This window comes from Leptidea sinapis, chromosome 32, assembly GCF_905404315.1.
Source record: "Leptidea sinapis chromosome 32, ilLepSina1.1, whole genome shotgun sequence".
Classification (NCBI taxonomy): domain Eukaryota; kingdom Metazoa; phylum Arthropoda; class Insecta; order Lepidoptera; family Pieridae; genus Leptidea; species Leptidea sinapis.
The window spans coordinates 5,080,007-5,099,233 of record NC_066296.1 but is presented as its reverse complement, the minus strand read 5'-3'; the positions used below and the strand labels follow the sequence as shown (position 1 = coordinate 5,099,233).

The window sequence follows — 19,227 nt, the reverse complement described above, 5'->3', positions numbered from 1 at the left end:
TTTTCTTTTTATTTTATTTTCATAGGGTGGCTGACAGCCATCAATACATATATGTACATCTTTACATATGGGCCAATTAAAAGCCTCCATAAATAGCTATTAAATAGTTTAACGTTTTAACAAATTACTTACAGCTTAAACTAATTAAAGGCATTACTGTGTCTAGGTTTTGCAATTTAAATAGACTTAAAGTATACACTTCTATTGTCATTATATTAGTTTTCTGTAACCTGCAAATAGTCTTGGATAATATGTTTTTTAACACTACGTAAACTGGAACAAAAATGATCTATTTCGGATAATTTTAGTTTGTTAGAATTATTCGAAGTACGTGGTAAATAGGAGTGTGATCTATAGTTTGTGTGCATGAGTGGAATATGGAGGAGATTCTTTTTTCTAGAATGTTGGTATATATTGTTATACTTTAGCTTTCTACAGTAAAATGTACAGGCGGTTTTGCTTTGACTTTGTTTTGACAAACATGTTTATTGATGGCATGAAAGCATAGCACTAACTAGTTTAGCTGGGTTAATTTCGCACTTAGTCTCTTGATTAGACCATTGTACGTGTCCGTTTGTCTTCTTACTCCAACCATCTGGGGATTTGTACCCATTGTTCGGCCACACTCCTGCACTCTATACGCACGTGTTATGGCCTTTCTTCTGCCTTCATGCATTCTCTGCATAAAGGACAGTGACCGGTGACAAACCTTCTATTTTGCTTATCTTGTCCCTGAGTAGTACGATGAGGTTGCCGGCAAACCGCTCTGATGACGCCGGACCGCATTCTTTGTTTGCCAGCATCCTTTGCTGTTTCTCCGTTCTTTTAGGTGGAAGTGTTCCATTTTTCTCGCAGTAATAATTCTGAAGTTTTCCAAATGTCAAGCAGCCTTGCAAATAAACGTGGAAACGTTATTATGTCCGAATAAACCGATCAGAAGCAAATTGTCTATTTGTTAACAATTTGCTCTTAGATTATTAGGTTGCGCTAAAGATATTTATTTCTCATTAAACTCATAATATTGTCACTTACATGAGAACATAAAATGATGTTATAATTTATCCGCCGTTCTTTACATGTTTTAGTTCATACATATCTTTTATATATACTATATACTAGCTAAACCGACAGACGTTGACGTTCATAATAAAAAAAAAACTCTTTCGGATGGAATTATGGAAAATCCGTTCTTAGCTGACCTCTATTTGGTGAAAAGAATATTCCTACCAAATTTCAAGTCTTTAGCTCTTGTGGTTCCAGAGATATCGTGATGAGTGACTATATACGTGGAAATCTCTTATATATATATATAGATTGAACTTCGGAAATGCATTGTCTTGATTCATACCACAAACTTTCAAGTCTTGGCCTTAAGATTTGAATGGTCAGGGCGAATGCGAGACGGATCGGAAATTAAAGATTTGCGGGCTAACTCGCAAAATGTTCATTAAGTAGTTGCTGCAGTTCTGAAGAATTGCTATTATCATTGCTGCATTGATCTATTGACATCGATCAAGTTATTTGTCCATGTTGCCCATGAAGTATAATTGTAAAAATTTAAGCTGTGCATCTTCGAGAGGTTGCAGTGATCCAATACGATGGTGAATCTGTCCTTATATCTACAATATCAAAAGCAAAAATACATAGGAATAAGTATAGTACGTATGTTATTCTTTTACTGTATTGTGTGTAAGTATGTAAATAAATAAATACCTTGAATGTCGGATTAAATCCTCATTCTTAGATGTCTGCCCCAAATGAGGTCATTTGGAAACAAACATTGTATTTTTTAGTGTTTTCTACAACATGGCAGCACAATTATTGCGTTTCTCCGCAGAATACTCGCAAACAACGTCCATCGGCCCAATGCGAAAGCTAGTATGCAAGCAGTACTACAGTACAGTATAAGTACTGCAATCGTATCGAAACGCTGCTCGATTCAAATCAGTACTTCATAAACTTCTTCTTGTGCGTCGAAAATTATCTATAAGTTGTTGATCTCTGAGGTTTTACTGGACGATTTCGTATTGCCAGCCGATCCGTTTTACGGGCTGCTACGTTTTGCTCTTGTGATTCATAGCACGAAGACGATCCATACAAACGCGGTTCTTTTCACCTGCAATTTCTTGTTCTTCTTCAGTCATTTCATTCGCAATTTTTCGAATCCTAGTTGCATTACGTCTTTGTCGGGAATAATTTGATCGTCTTGGTCGTGACATTGTTAATAATAATATCGGCACAATAAGCTAATAGAAACTCGAAACAAACACACCAACCGGTCAACTTGAATAATATGACGTGCACTGTCATTTGTATTTGTTGTACTCATGTAGCGTGAAACTAACAAAAAACTTTATTGAAGTCTTTCTGTTCTCGAGATGTCATCAAAATGTCAATCCATACAAAATGTATCAGAAAATAAATTTTTTTATACTAATATTTTTTCGTAATTTTTTTGATATTTAATGACTTATTATATCCTATGTCCGTCTTCTGGCTCTAAGCTACCTCCTCACCAATTTTCAGCCATATCGGTAAAGCCGTTCTTGAGTTATAAATAGTGTAACTAACACGACTTTCTTTTATATATATAGATTACATATCCTAATTTATAATTACACACTTTTACAGGTCAACAAACTATTTCAGACATGTTTTTTATAAAAACTTTGAAATAATGAAGTCTCTCTCACGTTTAAATGTTTTTAACGACTTAAAAACATTTTTGAGAGATGAAGGTAGACTATTAAAAATTATTCTCAGATATAACTTTATTCCAAGGTTATTTGTAAGGCTTTTTAAGGCCATTTAGGTTTGCTTTTGATCATGCTATGATCGGACTATATAGTATTCTACGAAGCAAGAGAAATTACCAAAATCTTAGAATTATTTTCAGTTTGCCATCATAAGTCATTTATTTATCACAAAATTGCAATCACAGACAGTGGCTATACTTTTATACAGTAGTATAGATATAAATTTTATAAAATTTCACTGCTCTTCTTAATTTAAGTCTTATATTATTTTACATATAACCTTATCGTATATTATATGTTATCAATAGTTATCTATACAGAAATAAATAAAATATATACTAGAACAGTCATCCTAAAACTATAATAACCTTAAAAAATATAATGTTATAACTAAAATTATTAAATATTCAAAGGAGTCCCTTTAGGCAAAGTTCCGAAGATACTGGCAGCGTTCCCCGTTTGAAAAGATAGACTAATTCTTTGTCCGAGGTAGCTGCTAGCTCTTCGGTCTCCTGTGATGTCGACTAACCTTTTTGGTATTTCCTTAAAAACCCGAATGGGACACAATTATATATCGGAGTCTAGATACCCTTTATTATTATTTGCATACTTTAGATTTTTCAGCTACTTCATAAGCTGCACCAGCTCTGTTGTTGGTTCCATGTAGATGGGAAGAGGCCAGCGTGTGTTAACAGGTTGCACTCCACACCAGCATACGACCGATCTTCCATGGAATCAAAACTCATACCGTTCGGACTCATCGTCTCTTGCAATACCAGTCGGCTCATGTAGACTTGGCACATTGACGGTGGCAAGGGACCGGCGTATGATATCGTTAAGTATATGTTATTTGTATACCTTGTATATCATATTTTACTGTTTAACACGACTTATGTAGTATATTATACCTACTGATTAGAATGAAATTATACCCGTCTTTACAATTTAATTAAATATTACCCGTGTATTTGACTCTTCATAAAATAATTACAGTCATTTTGTTAATATTTGATAATACTTACTATCTTGTATTTACTGAAAATATATATGTTGATCAGTTATCACGCATGTTACATTGCTTTATAGATATAGTAATATCCCTAATAATAATAATAAAAATATGAATGTATGTTTGTTACGCTTTCATGCCTAAACCACCGAACCGATTTGGATAAAATTTAGTACAAAGATATATCTCTGTCTATCTCTACAGTCTACTAGAGGACTAAAGGTCATAGGCTACCTTTAGGTTAGGTGGAAATAGGGGATAGCAGTTTGTATGGAAATTCGTCATTATCGAGGATAAAACCATAAAACTTTGTATTTTGGCACTTGATAAGAAATGATTTATAAATATTTGTTCGGGCATTTTTGAATCTGCATGGGGATGAAATAGGAGATTAAAGTTCGCAAGGAAATACTATTAATGAGACTGTCTACAATGACAAGGGATATCCGCTGTATCTTAGAAGAGCGCTGCCAAACACGCATGCAGCGTAAAGAGCAGTTTGTATGTGTATCATTTGAAAAGTATGCTTAAAGATAAAAAAAATTGCCCATAGTAACTATTCAACGCAGACGAGGTCGCGGGTAGAATCTAGTATTTTATAAAAATGCTGTCAATATTAGATAACATTATAAGTGACACATTATTTTGTTATTGATCAGATTTGAATCAATCAATCTAAACAATTTGTTATTTTTAAAGTGATATCTCTCACTTCTAGGATTAAATATACAAATTATATTTGTAGTCAAAATTAATGAACAAGTAAATACTGTTGTTTTGTATCGAACTTAATTTTAAATTGAACATATCTTGATAAAATATAATTTACTTACATTATTAACTACTATAATCAAGTTGTATATTATGGTAAGGAAGGTAAGCTACTGGTCCTCGTTACCAGGCCATCGTCAAGCTAAGCTGCTCCTAGGCAACTATCAACGTAAGCGTGCCAAAAAATGCATAGGCTTGGACAGGACACAACTGAGGGCCCTCACGGGGTTCCTATCCGGCCATTGCAAGCTGAATGGGCACCTAGCCAGAACGGGTCTCAGTGAATCAAACCTGTGCAGATTCTGCTGCGAAGCCACTGAAGACCCCATACACATTCTTCTGGAATGCGACGCCATTGCCAGAATTAGGATGGGGTGTCTTAAAACACCTTCGCTCAAAGCAGAGGACGTGCTCTGCCTGGACCCTCTGAGGATCCTACGATTTCTAAAAGCAATAGGTCTCGAGGTTATAATTTAAATCTCGGCACAGTGACACGCATCCTAGTAAGTAGCCTCGATTCTCCACCATAACTTTTAAGTTTGAGAGCAGGCGCGCTAGCGCAAGAATAGTGCACAATAGATCCTAGGATTTAAGTGCATTGAAATCCTCAAATCATAATAATAATAAAATAATAATAAGGAAGGTTAATGAATGATATGTAATCCTGTAATTTATCTGTACACTTAGATATATTATTTAAATTTTTCATATAATGTAGTTTATATATTAGTGTGCGATTGTTGGGTTTACAAATAAATAAATAATACAATAAACTTACTTAATTATACATAAATACTTAAACATCCATGACTCGGAAACAAATATTCATATTCATCATGTATATGTGTGCCATCTAGCGGGATTCGAACCCGAGACCTCTAGCTTAGTGGGCAGGGTCACTAATCCAGTGATTAGCCCAGTGGCTATATGGGTCGACAATATCATATGTATATATCATCATCATCATCAGCAGGAAGACGGTCCTGCACTGCCCTCATCCAACCTACCGGCGATCTTGACCAGATCGTCGGTCCATCTTGTGAGGGGCCTACCAACACTACGTCTTCCGGTACGTGGTCGCTATTCGAGGACTTTATTGCCTCAACAGCCCTCTGTCCATCGAACTATGTGCCTTGCCCACTGCCACTTCGGTTTCGCAATCCTTTGGGCTATCTCGGTAACATTGGTTCTCCTACGGATCTCCTCATTTCTGATTCGATCTTGCAGGGAAACTCAGAGCATAGCCCTCTCCATTGCCCCCTGAGCGACCATGAGCTTTCTCATAAGGCCCATAGTATATATAATGAATATATTTTAACAATGAGATTAAAATAATTGAAGGATAAAATAAAATTGTCATATTATGTATATTCATTGTTATCAATTAATCGTTTATTCCTATCAGCGTAATCCAGTAACAACTTTTATAATAACGCACAAGGAGATTTATTATTCAGTGTGTGGTGAGATTTATTACGATGGAGAACAGTTCGGAGGGTAAGGCCAGTGACGTCACGGAAACGAAGAGGATCGACCTCGACGATGTCCTGGTCAACGAGCTGGGACAGTTCGGCCCCTTCCAGCTCCGGTACATGGTGCTTGTAGCAATCCCCATCATCATGTCTGCTTTTATGAGCGAGTTCATCTTCTCAGCGGCTGCTATACCACACAGGTATGTAAAACATGGACATTTAAACGAATCTGTAGCTTATAATCTTTTTTTCTTATGAAAACAAGGTACGATTACAATGCAATGCCGCTCAGGATTCTTCAAAAACCCAAAAATTCTGAGCGGCACTTCATCAAGAGACGTAAGATGTTAAGTCTCATTTGCCCAGTAATTTCACTAGCTAAGGCACCCTTCAGACCGATAGACAATAATGTTTACACATTACTGTTTCACGGCAGAAATAGGCGCCATGGTACCCATAATCTAGCCGGCATCCTGTGCAAAGGAGCCTCTCTGTTATACAATAATTCTATTGTAAGGTTTTCATATTTTATCTTAACCAGTTCTAATTAAACATTGTATACAATGGTGAATATAATATTTAAACAAAACAAATCTTATAACTATATTTACAATTCTATGATAACATTAAATGATTACCTGGAAGCGTACCAAGAATATTGGCAGGTATTTCCGCGTTGGATACCTAGGCTCATCCGTTGACTCAAATAGCTGCCAGCACTTGGGTTACCTTGGTAAACATTCGAATTTCGTTAAATATTCATATTGTATTGGTGCAAAATGATTATGCATACCTTTCATTGACGTTTTCATTCATTCGTGTTTCGACCGCGCTTTGAATACGACGCCACGTAATGACAAACTGTTAAATGAAAAACTTAAAAAGGATGGGGTGTTGTATTTCAGGCAACTGCTTTCTTAAATGAACAATATTGTGTAACAAACTTTATTTTTTCAATCATTTTACTAAATAATTACATTTCAATCGCTAAAACAGCATGTTCTTGCCTCGTGTTCGCGTTCGTCCAGCGCTTGACGTAGTGTTACTACTTCTAATGAGCATACAATAGACTTTCAATATATTTTCATACTTAATCATAATCTTAGAGAAATTTTATTTTATCGTTTTAAGATTAAACCCATTTTGTTATGCGGATTAGCGTACCAAACTGTTGAATGAAATTCGCTTTAAATCTTATCTTATATCTTTAAACGAGCATTTTTGAGCATAAATAAATATATAGATAGTGAAATTGAGTACAGGTAGTTTCGGGGGCGTGAAATCGATCTAGCTAGGTTTCAATTTTAAAAAATTTAGTTTTATCCGTGTTTTATTTAGAAACTGCTACTTGATGCTACATTTGGGCTTTTCAAGAATCTTGAGCGGCACTGTATTGTAATGGACATATAAATAACCATTACCTGAACGTCCGTTTTGTACCGTATTTTCATTAAAAATCCGGGTCAATTACTTGTAAATCTGTCATTGATATGACATCTACGTGATTAATAATATGTGATCGATTCTTCATCATAATCTATTATAAGATCTAAATTTAACGTTTTAAGATTAAACTCATATTAAAATACGGATCACCGTACCAATCTGTTGAATGAAATTAAATTTAAATTATTATTAACTGCAAATTAATGTAGTTTTTAAAAAGGCTCTTCTAAAAATTTACTACTTCTCAACTGCAGAATATCTAATGAGACAGCTATTCGATCCAAAAGCTATTCCATAGTAAAATATTGTATCGATTGTATAGTGTTTGAAGCCATGGTATTTCTACAGGTTGGTTTTTTGAGAAGGGCGGTGATGGCCAAGTCGGAAACTATGAGACTTAGAGAAAAGTCGTGAAAGGAGTCATTCCCTCAATTTATAAGAAACCAAGTTAAGTTAAGTTAGTTAAGTAAAAGTGAGATATGAAAAGCAATTTGTAAAATTTTTCTATTTGCTTTCATTTTTAGTAATACATATCTTTATAAAGTTTGATACTTATCAGCAACCGAGTCCATTGGTTCAAGGCTGTTATGAATTAGAAAAATCATTTGGGTCTATTTCCGTCAAAAGTACAAGAAATTTTAAAATACTAAATAATATGTAGTTATTGGTTTCCTATAAATCGAGGGCATGAGTACATCCACGACTTTCCTCTGAGTCTCGTAGTTTTCGACTTGGCCTTTCTCAAAAAAGAAACCTGTTTAAAAATAATTTCAATAGAGTCAATATTGAGATAATAAATTATTGATATAAACATTGTTTCCCATCTTAGGTGCCAAATACCAGAATGCGGGGAAGATAGAAAACTGGTGTCAACATTTGAGCCAGAATGGATTCTCAACGCTGTCCCGGAGACTGATTCAGGGTTCTCCAGCTGCGAGCGCTACCGACCTGGCGGCGTGCTCAACGGAACCCTTGCCTATTGTCCAGCTTCCATCTTCGACCAGTCTGCCACCATCGACTGCGATCGATTCGTTTACGCGAGAGACAACTCTATTGTGTACGATGTAAGAAGCCTTTACTCTCTTGGATTGATCGATGTCACCAGATCTCCCAGCTGATGAGTTTCTTGCCACTTCTCCTCATTAAAGCTCATCCTTTTTCGAAGTGGTGGTAAATGTAAAAAGAAAAGAAACATTTTCACATTCATAAGTGTCATTTCCTTAACCTACATGAATCGACCTAAATAATAATAATAATCGACTTTAATAGCTAATTTGAGACTTGTTCTTCTATGCTATTGTCACTTCTGCATCAAATATCAAATGAAAAAGTACCAGCTTTCAATTAAAAAAATAATTATCAAAATCGGTTAACCCAGTCGAAAGTTCTGAGATAACAAACATATCGACGAATTGAGACCCTCCTCCTTTTTTGAAGTTGGTTAAAAAACGTTTTGAAACCTAGTAGTAATATAAGATGAAGCCTGAGACAGAAAGTGTCTGAAACGAATGGAGGAGGTCTACTCCAAGTAGGTTATTTACTTCACATTTATTTTTTAACATAACTGTTCATTGTATCTTTCTATTCTTTCTTATCAATAAGACCATTAAAATACCTTTTGTATTAATATGTAAATGAAAACATATAGGTATATCCTAATATATATAAATCCAGGGTCCTGATGTTTGTTTCCAATGAACTCCTAAAGTAATGAATGGATTTTAATAGGGATTACTTCATGGAGTGCAGTTTAGTCCAACCTGAGAGATTGAATAGTTTTTATTTCGATTTGGGACCTATAATTAATTTTATTTCCAATATTTGTTTTGTGTGGACATATTTTCTATAAGAGCATTTAATGACGCATGGTTTGACAGTTCTGTTGTGATACAATTTCATTATAATAGGGAGCATATTTTACGAAATAATTCTTGATGTTATGAAATACTAGCTGATCCGGCAAACGTTGTTTTGCCATATATAAATTGTATTGATCTTATCCTTGCTAGTTGATAAGAGATGGCGCTAGTTGTATTCATTAGTAACAATCACACTTCTTTTATATTTTGTATAATTCACACTATAGTTTTATAAATTATAGTCTATTTGTTATTCTGTTGTGTAAGCTATAGTATTGTAAAGTTTCATCAAAATCTATTCAGTAGATTTTGCGTTAAAGAAGTTCAAACATACATCCAGACATACAAACTTTCACATTTATAATATTAGTAGGATTATTGATAAATTCTTAAAAAAAACTGTTTTTATTTACTCTGTACAGAACAACGTCTGTCGGGTCAGCTAGTTATGTATATGTTTTAAATTTTCAGTTTGATCTCGGTTGTCAAGAATGGCTTCGAGCACTGGCCGGAACTTTGAACAGTGTGGGAACATTACTGGTTCTCCCAATCACTGGATACATATCGGATAAGTTCGGTAGGAGGATCGCTTTGGTGATCAGCGTGTTTAACCTAGCGTTGATAGGACTGATACGGGCTTTCTCCGTGAACTACGCTATGTACGTCTCCTTACAACTGCTGCAAACGACACTTGGTGCTGGAACATTCAGTTCTGCTTATATATTTGGTAAGTCCATATCTTCATTATACGCTTTAACAATACAGCGCTCTTCGAGTCCAGTATAATAATGCATTTAGATTGCTTTTGCGGTTGAATTGCTTTTCTTCTATCATGCGAAAACCTTAGATTAAGGATTGGTCTCCACTACGCTACAACAAGACTATTAGATGCTTGTGTGCGTGGCATCTTGACACTCAATGGCATCTTTCAAATTGTAACATACGCTTCGTGTTACTTTACATTGAAATTAATAAATACAAAATACTTTCTGATGATATGTGACCCCAGTGTCTTTCTTATTTATAGTAGTTATATTTTTACTACGCAAACTGGAATTTTAGTTTCAATTATTAGCAAAGTTTAACATCACTATCAGTTTTCATCAGCCCAAACCAAAGAGTATGTAAATACTATATAATAAGAGGCGGGACTGCCTAAGTAAAAATTGAAATTTAGTTTTGTATGAAACATGCAGTCATTTGACATAAGTTTGAAATAGTAATAACAATAAGGTGACGAAGTATAATCCGGCTACGTTTGAAAGCGACGTTTTTTACAAGATTATACTTAGCGGTCATCTGTTAATCTTTCATAGTAACTGCACGTTGCATACAATCGCTTTTTTCTTAGAGTTTCGCTAGCCTTGCCTCAAACAATTGGACAAGCCTCGCTTGCCGGTGACTACTATGAGAATACCAGTGGGAGGCCAGTATTTCTGCCGTGAAGAAATAATGTGTAAGCATGTGCAACTGTGTTTCGGTCTAAAAGGCGCCGTAACTGAAATTACTGAGCAAATGAGACTTAACATCTTATGTCTCAAGGTGACGAGCGCAGTTGTAGTTTCGCTCAGAATTTTTGTTGTTTTTCAAGAATCCTGAGCGGCACGGCAATGTAATCATCAGGGCCTATCAATTACCATCAGCTGAACGTCCTGCTAGTCTCATCCCTAATTTTCATAAAAAAAACTTCCTTGGAAACCTGATCCCAATCAAGAGCCAATTACAACCACGAATTCACTTGTCAAATACAGATGGCTGATTTGTACTGAAAAGCCCAAATTGCCAATAGTTTCTTATATCATTTAGTCATTTACATACATACATATATTTTTGTATGTATATTTATATACATACATATTTTTGTACCGATTCAGCTGCCGAGCTCGTTGGACCAAAGTACAGAGTAGTAGCGAGTGCTACGTCTACATCAATGTTTGCGGTTGGCCAAGTGGTCCTGGGTGGTGTGGCCTGGCTGGTCCAACCGTGGAGATACATGATATTGGTCCTCCACATACCATGCTTCCTCATTATCTCTTATTATTGGATACTCTCCGAGAGCATAAGATGGTTACTGTCAAAGCAGAAGTATGTGGAGGCGAGACAAGTGTTGGAGAAGATCGCAAGAGTGAATAAGAAAGAGATAAGTGAGAAGTCAATGGAGGGATTATTGACTCCACCACCCAGCGCCACTACTTCTGATAATTTGAAGGTGAGTTTTTTCTTCTAGTATTTGCCCTGTGATTCCCTGGGCATAAAATGAATAGGGAAGTCCCAGACCCAAGGGTGTCGTAAGAGGCTACTAAGGGTATTTACCAGTGGGAGGCTTCTTTGCACAGAATTCCGACTAGATTATGGGTACCACAACAGTGCCTTTTTGTGCCGTGAAGCATTAATTGTGTAAGCATTATTGTGTTTTGTTGTGAAGGGCGCCATAGCTAGTGTAATTACTGCTACTGCAAAAGATACTTTGCATCTTAAGTCTCAAGTTCTTTTTTGTTTTTCGAATCGAGAGCGTCACTGTATTGTAATGGGCAGTGTGTATCATTACTAGAAGCTAAACGTCCTGCTTGTCTCGTACCTTAATGTCAAAAAGATAATTGATTATGTTCGGAAATATAATTAACAAGAATGATTAATTTTCAATGATAATTAGTGCTACGCTGATGGTTATTTATATCTTCGTAATTAGCAACAACTATTTTATAATCGTTTTTGGATAATCAATACCTTGGAAGCATTATCCACTATCGTAAGGATGGAAGGCTACTTAATATCAAACGTGATACACACCTGAAAATTTATCGTTAATATGGTTATTGGTTACAAGATGAAAATGGTACACTGTGTGCCTTTTATAGTAAATTAAGAATCATAATATGTTAAATTACTAGTTTTTTTTTATTTTTTTTATTTCAACTTTTAATGTACTAATGTTTGTTTATAAATTATTTACATATGACTTAATAATTAATAACGCTATTTATATAAATAATAATAATATAAAACTTAAAAAATCTAACAAAATTAATTAATTACAAATAGAAAATATCATTAAAATCGCTATCGGCAGGTAAGGTGCCCATGTTATTAGTTATGCCCATAATTACTAGTTGAATTTAAACACAATGAAATATTAAAAGGATTTTTGAAGTTATACTTCTTTAGGCGCGTTATTGAATATGATGAGAGTGAAATTAAAAATAAGATGCGCGCGCATCACTGTAACACAAAAGGAACAGATTGAAGTTGGTTCCTAAAATTTTCTGACGTTGCGTCATTCGTCATTTTTTTCGTTTCTTCGTACATTATTAGGACGGGCAAAGGGTTCAAGCACATACAGCGGTATAAATTATTTAATAATTATTGTCAAAGACATCTTTGCACATTTTTACAAAATTGCTCTTTCTAAAAACGTAGAATAGCATGAGGAATAAATTATGTTAATGATTTTTGCTTCGTAAGGTCAAAGAAGTATAACTTTTTGCGTGCATACATAAGGACACACACACTTTTCTTTTTTAAGCTTTTGGTCTTTTTCTTACCTTTATCACTACAGAATTTTATGACAGGGAGAAGTAATTTTAAACTTGGAGTAACTTTACACTGCGTTTTTTAAGAAGACATTAGATTTGGACGTTACTGCAGCGTTTGTCCAGCTACAAATTTATACCATACTCGCTTTGGTACTTTTCGTTCCCGAATTCTCTTTACCACTACAGAGGTTATTCACACCTTTGTAACAAAAGAAAACTACTACTAAAATTAAATCAATAGATTCACAGTATCCTTTTTCCTACTCCATTTTTCAAATATAACCTTCCACATTAGTATCACTAATGCCTCACGTAGTCTTATCTCATTTAATAAAGAGTCCACATTCTAGTGTACAGATGACTGTATTTTTATCTAAATAGTTCTTCGTAATTTAAATAAATAAATTAAGTCAAAGATAATTCTTATAATATAACCATGAAAAATGTGATAATAGCTGATGTTTTACATATTTTTCAACCGCCAAAGCTAACAAAGTTAATAAAAGGAATTACTAGAATGAAAATGCATACAAACAATAAATTATATAAACAAATAAGAAATCGAAGACAAATCGTAATATTTTTTTTTCACCGGTTCCACCATTTGCATACCATGGTTATAACAGTACCTAAGAGTAGACCAAGATTTCCTATCAAAAATAATTTTAACCCAACAATCAGCAGAACTAATATAGGTAAAAACGCTCCCTTAAACAGTATAATGTGCTATTAAAATGATATTACTGCAAAAAAATGGTATATAGATTTTCAAATGATTAATATTAATAAATTTAAAACTGACTGCATTGAAATATTAATTATGTAAGTTAAATATTAGAAGTAAATTATTGTATTGTTGTATACCTAGTTAAATTTATAAATCTCTTTTTTTATAACAGAAATGTTATTAAGCCATTTTTTATCATCATTTTTGTTTAACTCTTCAATTCTTTAATTTTATTATGTTTAATTGTTCAACTTTGTTATTCTTTACGTACTATTATAAATGTTATTTTAACCTGTAAAGACATGTCGTATTATACTATCCCTTGTGTACTTACTGAAATTGTATAATGATGTGTTGTTGGTGTAACTATCTAAATAAATAATAATTATCAACTTATTCATGGTTAATTCAACAAATATTTCAAATTCAACATTATCTCTCATCACAGAGCCCTCTATTCGATCCTCGTCCAACACGTACGAAATGTGTTCTCAAAAATACCGTGTATAAAAGCAGTAAAGGACTATTCCATATTAGGATTAAGATATCCAACTCGCCTTTTGGTGACACACTGTAGAACAGCACTTCATCAAAACAATGCTAATGTTAAGTGAATAATAGTTATTTATGCAACTGCTGTGCAATAAAACACGAATGTCATCGAAACAATCATACGATGCGAAGCCGATTATCACACTCGTAGTATCACATGAGTGTTTTAATACCTAATCATCAACAGTTGCATACAAGACTTTACCTACACCCAGAATATGAATCCTCTAAAAGATTCTGAAACAGTTAGCTTATTGCCTACATTAAAACAGTCAGTCCTAGTAGTAACCTAATATAATCCATTACTGATTATATACAAATAAACTAAAGTATAAATGAAAGAATTATTTATTTTGGTACTAATTTACATTTTTTATAGTGCAATTATTAAAATTCACTTGAATATTATGCTTTTTTGCAGCGTTTAAAATATCTGGCGGTGTGCTGTAAAAATATTTTTTTTTTTTGAAATTCATACGGTTACCACGCATCGAGCAATAAGAATGTGGCTGTCTGTTGAAACTCTTTGCACATGAAGGGATCGAAAAAAAAACAAAGGAGTGTTGTTATGAAATTTAGTACAACATTACAACACTCGTTTGGATGATGTAATGGTTATTCGGATATTGGGTGTTTTAATGTTGGCAATAAGCTAACTGTTTTAAAATCTTTGATCGATAATTTAAAGCATGGGTGTAGATAAAGGTCTTCAACAATCATCCAAAAATAATAGAAAGTTGCCAAAAATTTAAATTATGGTTAATAGATAAAGTCAAAGTCAAATAAACTTTACTCAATTAGGCTTAAATTAAGCGCTTTTGATTTGCCACTATAAATACTTCTTTTAAATTACTGAATCTACCATATTATGTTCGGAAAAAGTTGAGCTCATGAGAAGATCATACAAGAAACTCAACGGCCACTCTTTTCATTCAAATAGAGTATTTTACAATGGCTGTAATATACAAAACAAATTAGGTTGTAAGGTGCTGCAACCAATATATGAATCGTGTTTAAATAATATAAATTATTCCGTAAAAATGAATAAATAATAAACTCTATAAATATAATTTATCGTATATTAGATACATCAACCTTAAGAGCTTGAATTCACTGTTTGTGTAAGGATGTTTCGTGAACACGATGATCGTTATTACTGTCATAATAAGTAAATTTTTTATTGAATTAGGCGTTACTTTGCGGAAATTCGTAATTATACAAATGATTTAAGTTTTCTTTAGTGTTAATTCCGCCAATATTTGTTTTTAAAACAATTCGACGCGTGTTTCGCCTCTACACAAGGCATCCTCAGGACGTGTTGTCTTGCCAAAATCTGGCACGAGACTGCCAGTCAAAAGTCGGCCAAATTCTGCCACTGAAAACTTAAATCATTTGTCATAATAGGTAATTGTAAATAGATAATAAATAAATGCTTCAATTATTTCCAGGAGAGTAAGCCAGGTCTGGTGAGCTCACTGTTCAAATCTCGAATCCTCCTGCGCCGCGTGTGCACCACTCCAATCTGGTGGATCACGACCACGTTCGTCTACTATGGTCTCTCCATTAATTCCACTAGCTTATCAGACACTATGTACCTGAACTATATCTTGACCTGCGCTATTGAAATCCCCGGCTTCTACACCGCTGTCTTCATTTTGGATAGGATCGGCAGGAAGCCAACACTCTGCGGTGGATTCTTATTCAGCGCTGCTTGTAATATAGCCTTCGTCTTTATTCCTTCAGGTAAATATAATACTAAGATGTTTTTGAAATATACTCTTAAGTACACGTGCCTACTACTCGGTTGGGTCAAGTTAGTAAGTCTTTTGTTGGGCGATGTATATGCTTCTACAATGTGATCCCAGAAAGTGTACAAAACAAATGTGTTACGAAATTTAAAAGAATTGTTAAAAAACGTTTGTGTGGGAAAGGTTATTATAGCGATTTTCGATTGGATAAACGATTTTCTTAATGACACCACGGACTGGGATTAAAGTGAACACCCTCAGGCTCTTTAATTATTAATGTTTATTGTACGATATTACATTGTAATCCATATTCTATATAAAAAAAAGCCCGCTGAGTTTCTTGCGCCCATTCTTCTCAGGTCTGAGGCAGTCTCTTTTGAATGGGTGGTAGATTTTGACGTTCAATAAGTAATTATAAATCCTATTTTGAATAAAAATATTTGAATTTGAATTTGAATTTGAATTTAGGATACATAAAATTTACAATGAAGGAGAAAAGCCTTCTACTAAAACATTGTTCTTAAATAGAATCAAAGCGAATGCAGCTGTGACGCCATTTAATAATATTTACTATAGAAGAGTATTTTTTTTTTAAATATCCCAACGTTTCCCCGTTCAGCCGGCAAAGTCAATAGCGACTTTGTTTGCCGGGATTTATGGCCTCGTTTTGACCTCTGGGGCACAACAAATATGAGCTGGTACGGCCGGGGAAGTACCCCCAGCACAATTTGAAATGATGTACTACTAGAACTTAATAGTTTCGAGAAGTAATTGGACATCCGCTGTCTCATAGAAGACAGTTTTAGTGCACATGATTTCTAAAAAAGGCGTACACTTGGATCCATTTTGGATTCACAGTTAAATAGTCTCCTTTGTCGTATCTCCTTCATTTTGGAACACTCTAAATGCCACAGCGTAGCCTGGTATTAGAATACTGGGTCTCGAAGTTTTGATAGATTACCGATTCCACGGTGAACTGGAAGGCAAAGCTAAATTGGCTTTGAAGTATCTGAGAAGAGACACTTTTAGCCAGAGGGCTAGAGGAGAGAAGGAGAATCTTCTTGAAAGTTTGCGTTACAGAGATAACGCGCGACCACATATGGATTATTTTTCTCATCTCTGCTGTGGTGTACACACCAGTATCAGCTCAACTTAATTGACCCGCGTGCAATGCAGAGCCGCCCAAATAATCAAAGATCCAGTAAACTGCAAATGGCGGTATTTGATACGTTCTGCCCATTACATTGCAGTAGCCGCTCAGGATTCTTAAACAATCCAAAAATTCTGAGCGGCATTATAATTGCGCTCGTCACCTTGAGACGTAAGATGTTAAGTATCAGTTGCCCAGTAATTTCACTAGCTACCCTTCATACCGAAACACAGTAAGGTACACACATTACTGCTTCACGGCAGAAATAGGCGTCGTTGTCGTACCCATAATCTAGCCGGCATCCGGTGCAAAGAAGCCTCCCACTACTTGACGCAGCGCTGAGACATTGCTTCGTTGTGTCTTGTACCTCATTTATGACTAGGACTGTGTGACTACCGCCTAATTCCCTCTTCGCACTCCACGCGACATACTTATCATTTATCAGCTAGTAATCTTAATGCGTGGCGCTATTTCACAGTGTGGTTTTCAAACAACTTTTAACCACACACTGCCAAACTATTGAATAAATTTCCTGTGTACCTTCAAAAATTTAATTTTTAATGTATTATGTGTTGTAGACGTAATGATGATGATGTGAAATAATTCAGATCTGACTGTGTTCCGAATGATCGTCTACCTGGCGGGCAAGTTCGGCATCTCACTGGTCTTTACGTCACTGTACCTGTTTACGTCGGAGCTCTACCCTACGGAGTTCCGTCACAGCCTGCTCGCTTTCTCCTCCATGATCGGTAGGATCGGCTCCATCACTGCGCCACTCACACCTGTTCTGGTAAGCACCTTCCATTGTTAGCTAGTATGTAGGTAAGCTGATACTTTTGAAATTAATTACTTCATATACGTCATCTTCAAATACACATCTACAAAGCTGTTCTAAATTGCCTTCTTAGGGGCTTCCCAAGATATAATGCAAATGGCAACTTGTTTACTGATCGGATGATCAACATCATCATCCACAGATAATGCGTTTAAAACTAACTTAAAACCATCAAACTCTTGTACCTATCCCGAAAACCTGAACGCTACTTAGGCTATTCCTTCTAAAAGCAATCAGCGATATTCATTTCTTTTCGGATGACTGCACAGAAGATACCTAATTCCGATACTTAACTTACAAGCAAACTTTGCAAAGTTCTTAATAAGACCGAATAAATAATCCAGTTCAATTCAAAAAAGGCACAGGGTTATTATGTGCTTACTGCTACAAAACCCTTAGTGCTTGTGGTCTTCTAAAGGCTTCTTAAATGTGTTGTGCAAGTTGTAAGGTGAAACGGTGCCTGCTTTAGGCGTAATAATTTGCGTGTAATTAATTTAGGATAAGTACTTGAAAATATTACCAATGGTCGTGACAGTATCGTCATATTTCGGATATCGAAAAATCGTTTCTTGCTACTTCTTAATTCTAAAGTAAAGCCTCTTCCGAAGTGGTGGTATGGTATATGTTCACCTAAGTAAATAAGGGATGACTTACGGTACGCAGACGTGGTCGCTAACTATGGGTCTTATGAGAAAGCTCATTGTCGCTCAGAGGGCAATGGAGAGGGCTATGCTCGGAGTTTCCCTGCGGATCGAATCAGAAATGAGGAGATCCGTAGGATAACCACAGTTACCGACATAGTCCAAATGATTGCGAAACTGAAGTGGCAGTGGGAAGGGCACATAGTTCGACGGGCAGATGGCCGTTGGGGCAGTAAAGTCATCGAATGGCGACCACGTACCGGAAGACGTAGTATTGGTAGGTCCACAAGATGGACCGACGATCTGGTCAAGATCGCCGGAATACGTTGGATGAGGGGAGCGCCGGACTAATCGTCGTGGAAATATTTGGGGAAGGCTTTTGTCCAGCAGTGGTCGTCTTCCTACTGATGATGATGAAGTATATAAATGAAGCAATTTTGATTTAATGTAACTTAACAGACCTAAGTTAGTTAAAATTGAACATTATTGACACAGATGGACTATTGGCACGGAATTCCGTCTATGATGTTTGGTGGCATGGCCATCCTGTCGGGTCTTCTGGTCCTCACGCAGCCGGAGACGCTCGGCACCAAGATGCCAGACACCCTCGCTGAAGCAGAAGCCATCGGCAGGAGCTGAACTCATATCTACCTCTCTGATTATACATAATTAGATTTATTATCCTCCGTGAGGATATCATTATTATTTATAATAAATATTGGAAATTA

At 35.4% G+C, this 19,227-nt stretch overlaps 1 protein-coding gene across 1 annotated transcript; it reads left to right on the top strand.

The window, feature by feature from the left end:
* The first annotated feature begins 5,554 nt into the window (after nt 1–5,554).
* On the top strand, nt 5,555–19,227 carry LOC126974430 (organic cation transporter protein-like). Its single transcript, XM_050821920.1, has 7 exons — nt 5,555–6,208; nt 8,284–8,518; nt 9,785–10,040; nt 11,188–11,522; nt 15,574–15,868; nt 17,632–17,813; nt 18,995–19,227. Exons 1-7 carry the CDS (start codon nt 6,015–6,017, stop codon nt 19,136–19,138), a joined length of 1,641 nt encoding a protein of 546 aa, XP_050677877.1. The 5' UTR covers nt 5,555–6,014; the 3' UTR covers nt 19,139–19,227.

Excerpts from the sequence above, each read along its gene's own strand:
- LOC126974430 (XM_050821920.1), top strand. The coding sequence starts at position 6,015 with ATGGAGAACAGTTCGGAGGGTAAGGCCAGTGACGTCACGGAAACGAAG. Across the intron at positions 8,519-9,784 it reads ACAACTCTATTGTGTACGAT|TTTGATCTCGGTTGTCAAGA; the intron begins GTAAGAAGCCTT and ends TTAAATTTTCAG. Across the intron at positions 17,814-18,994 it reads CGCCACTCACACCTGTTCTG|ATGGACTATTGGCACGGAAT; the intron begins GTAAGCACCTTC and ends TTATTGACACAG.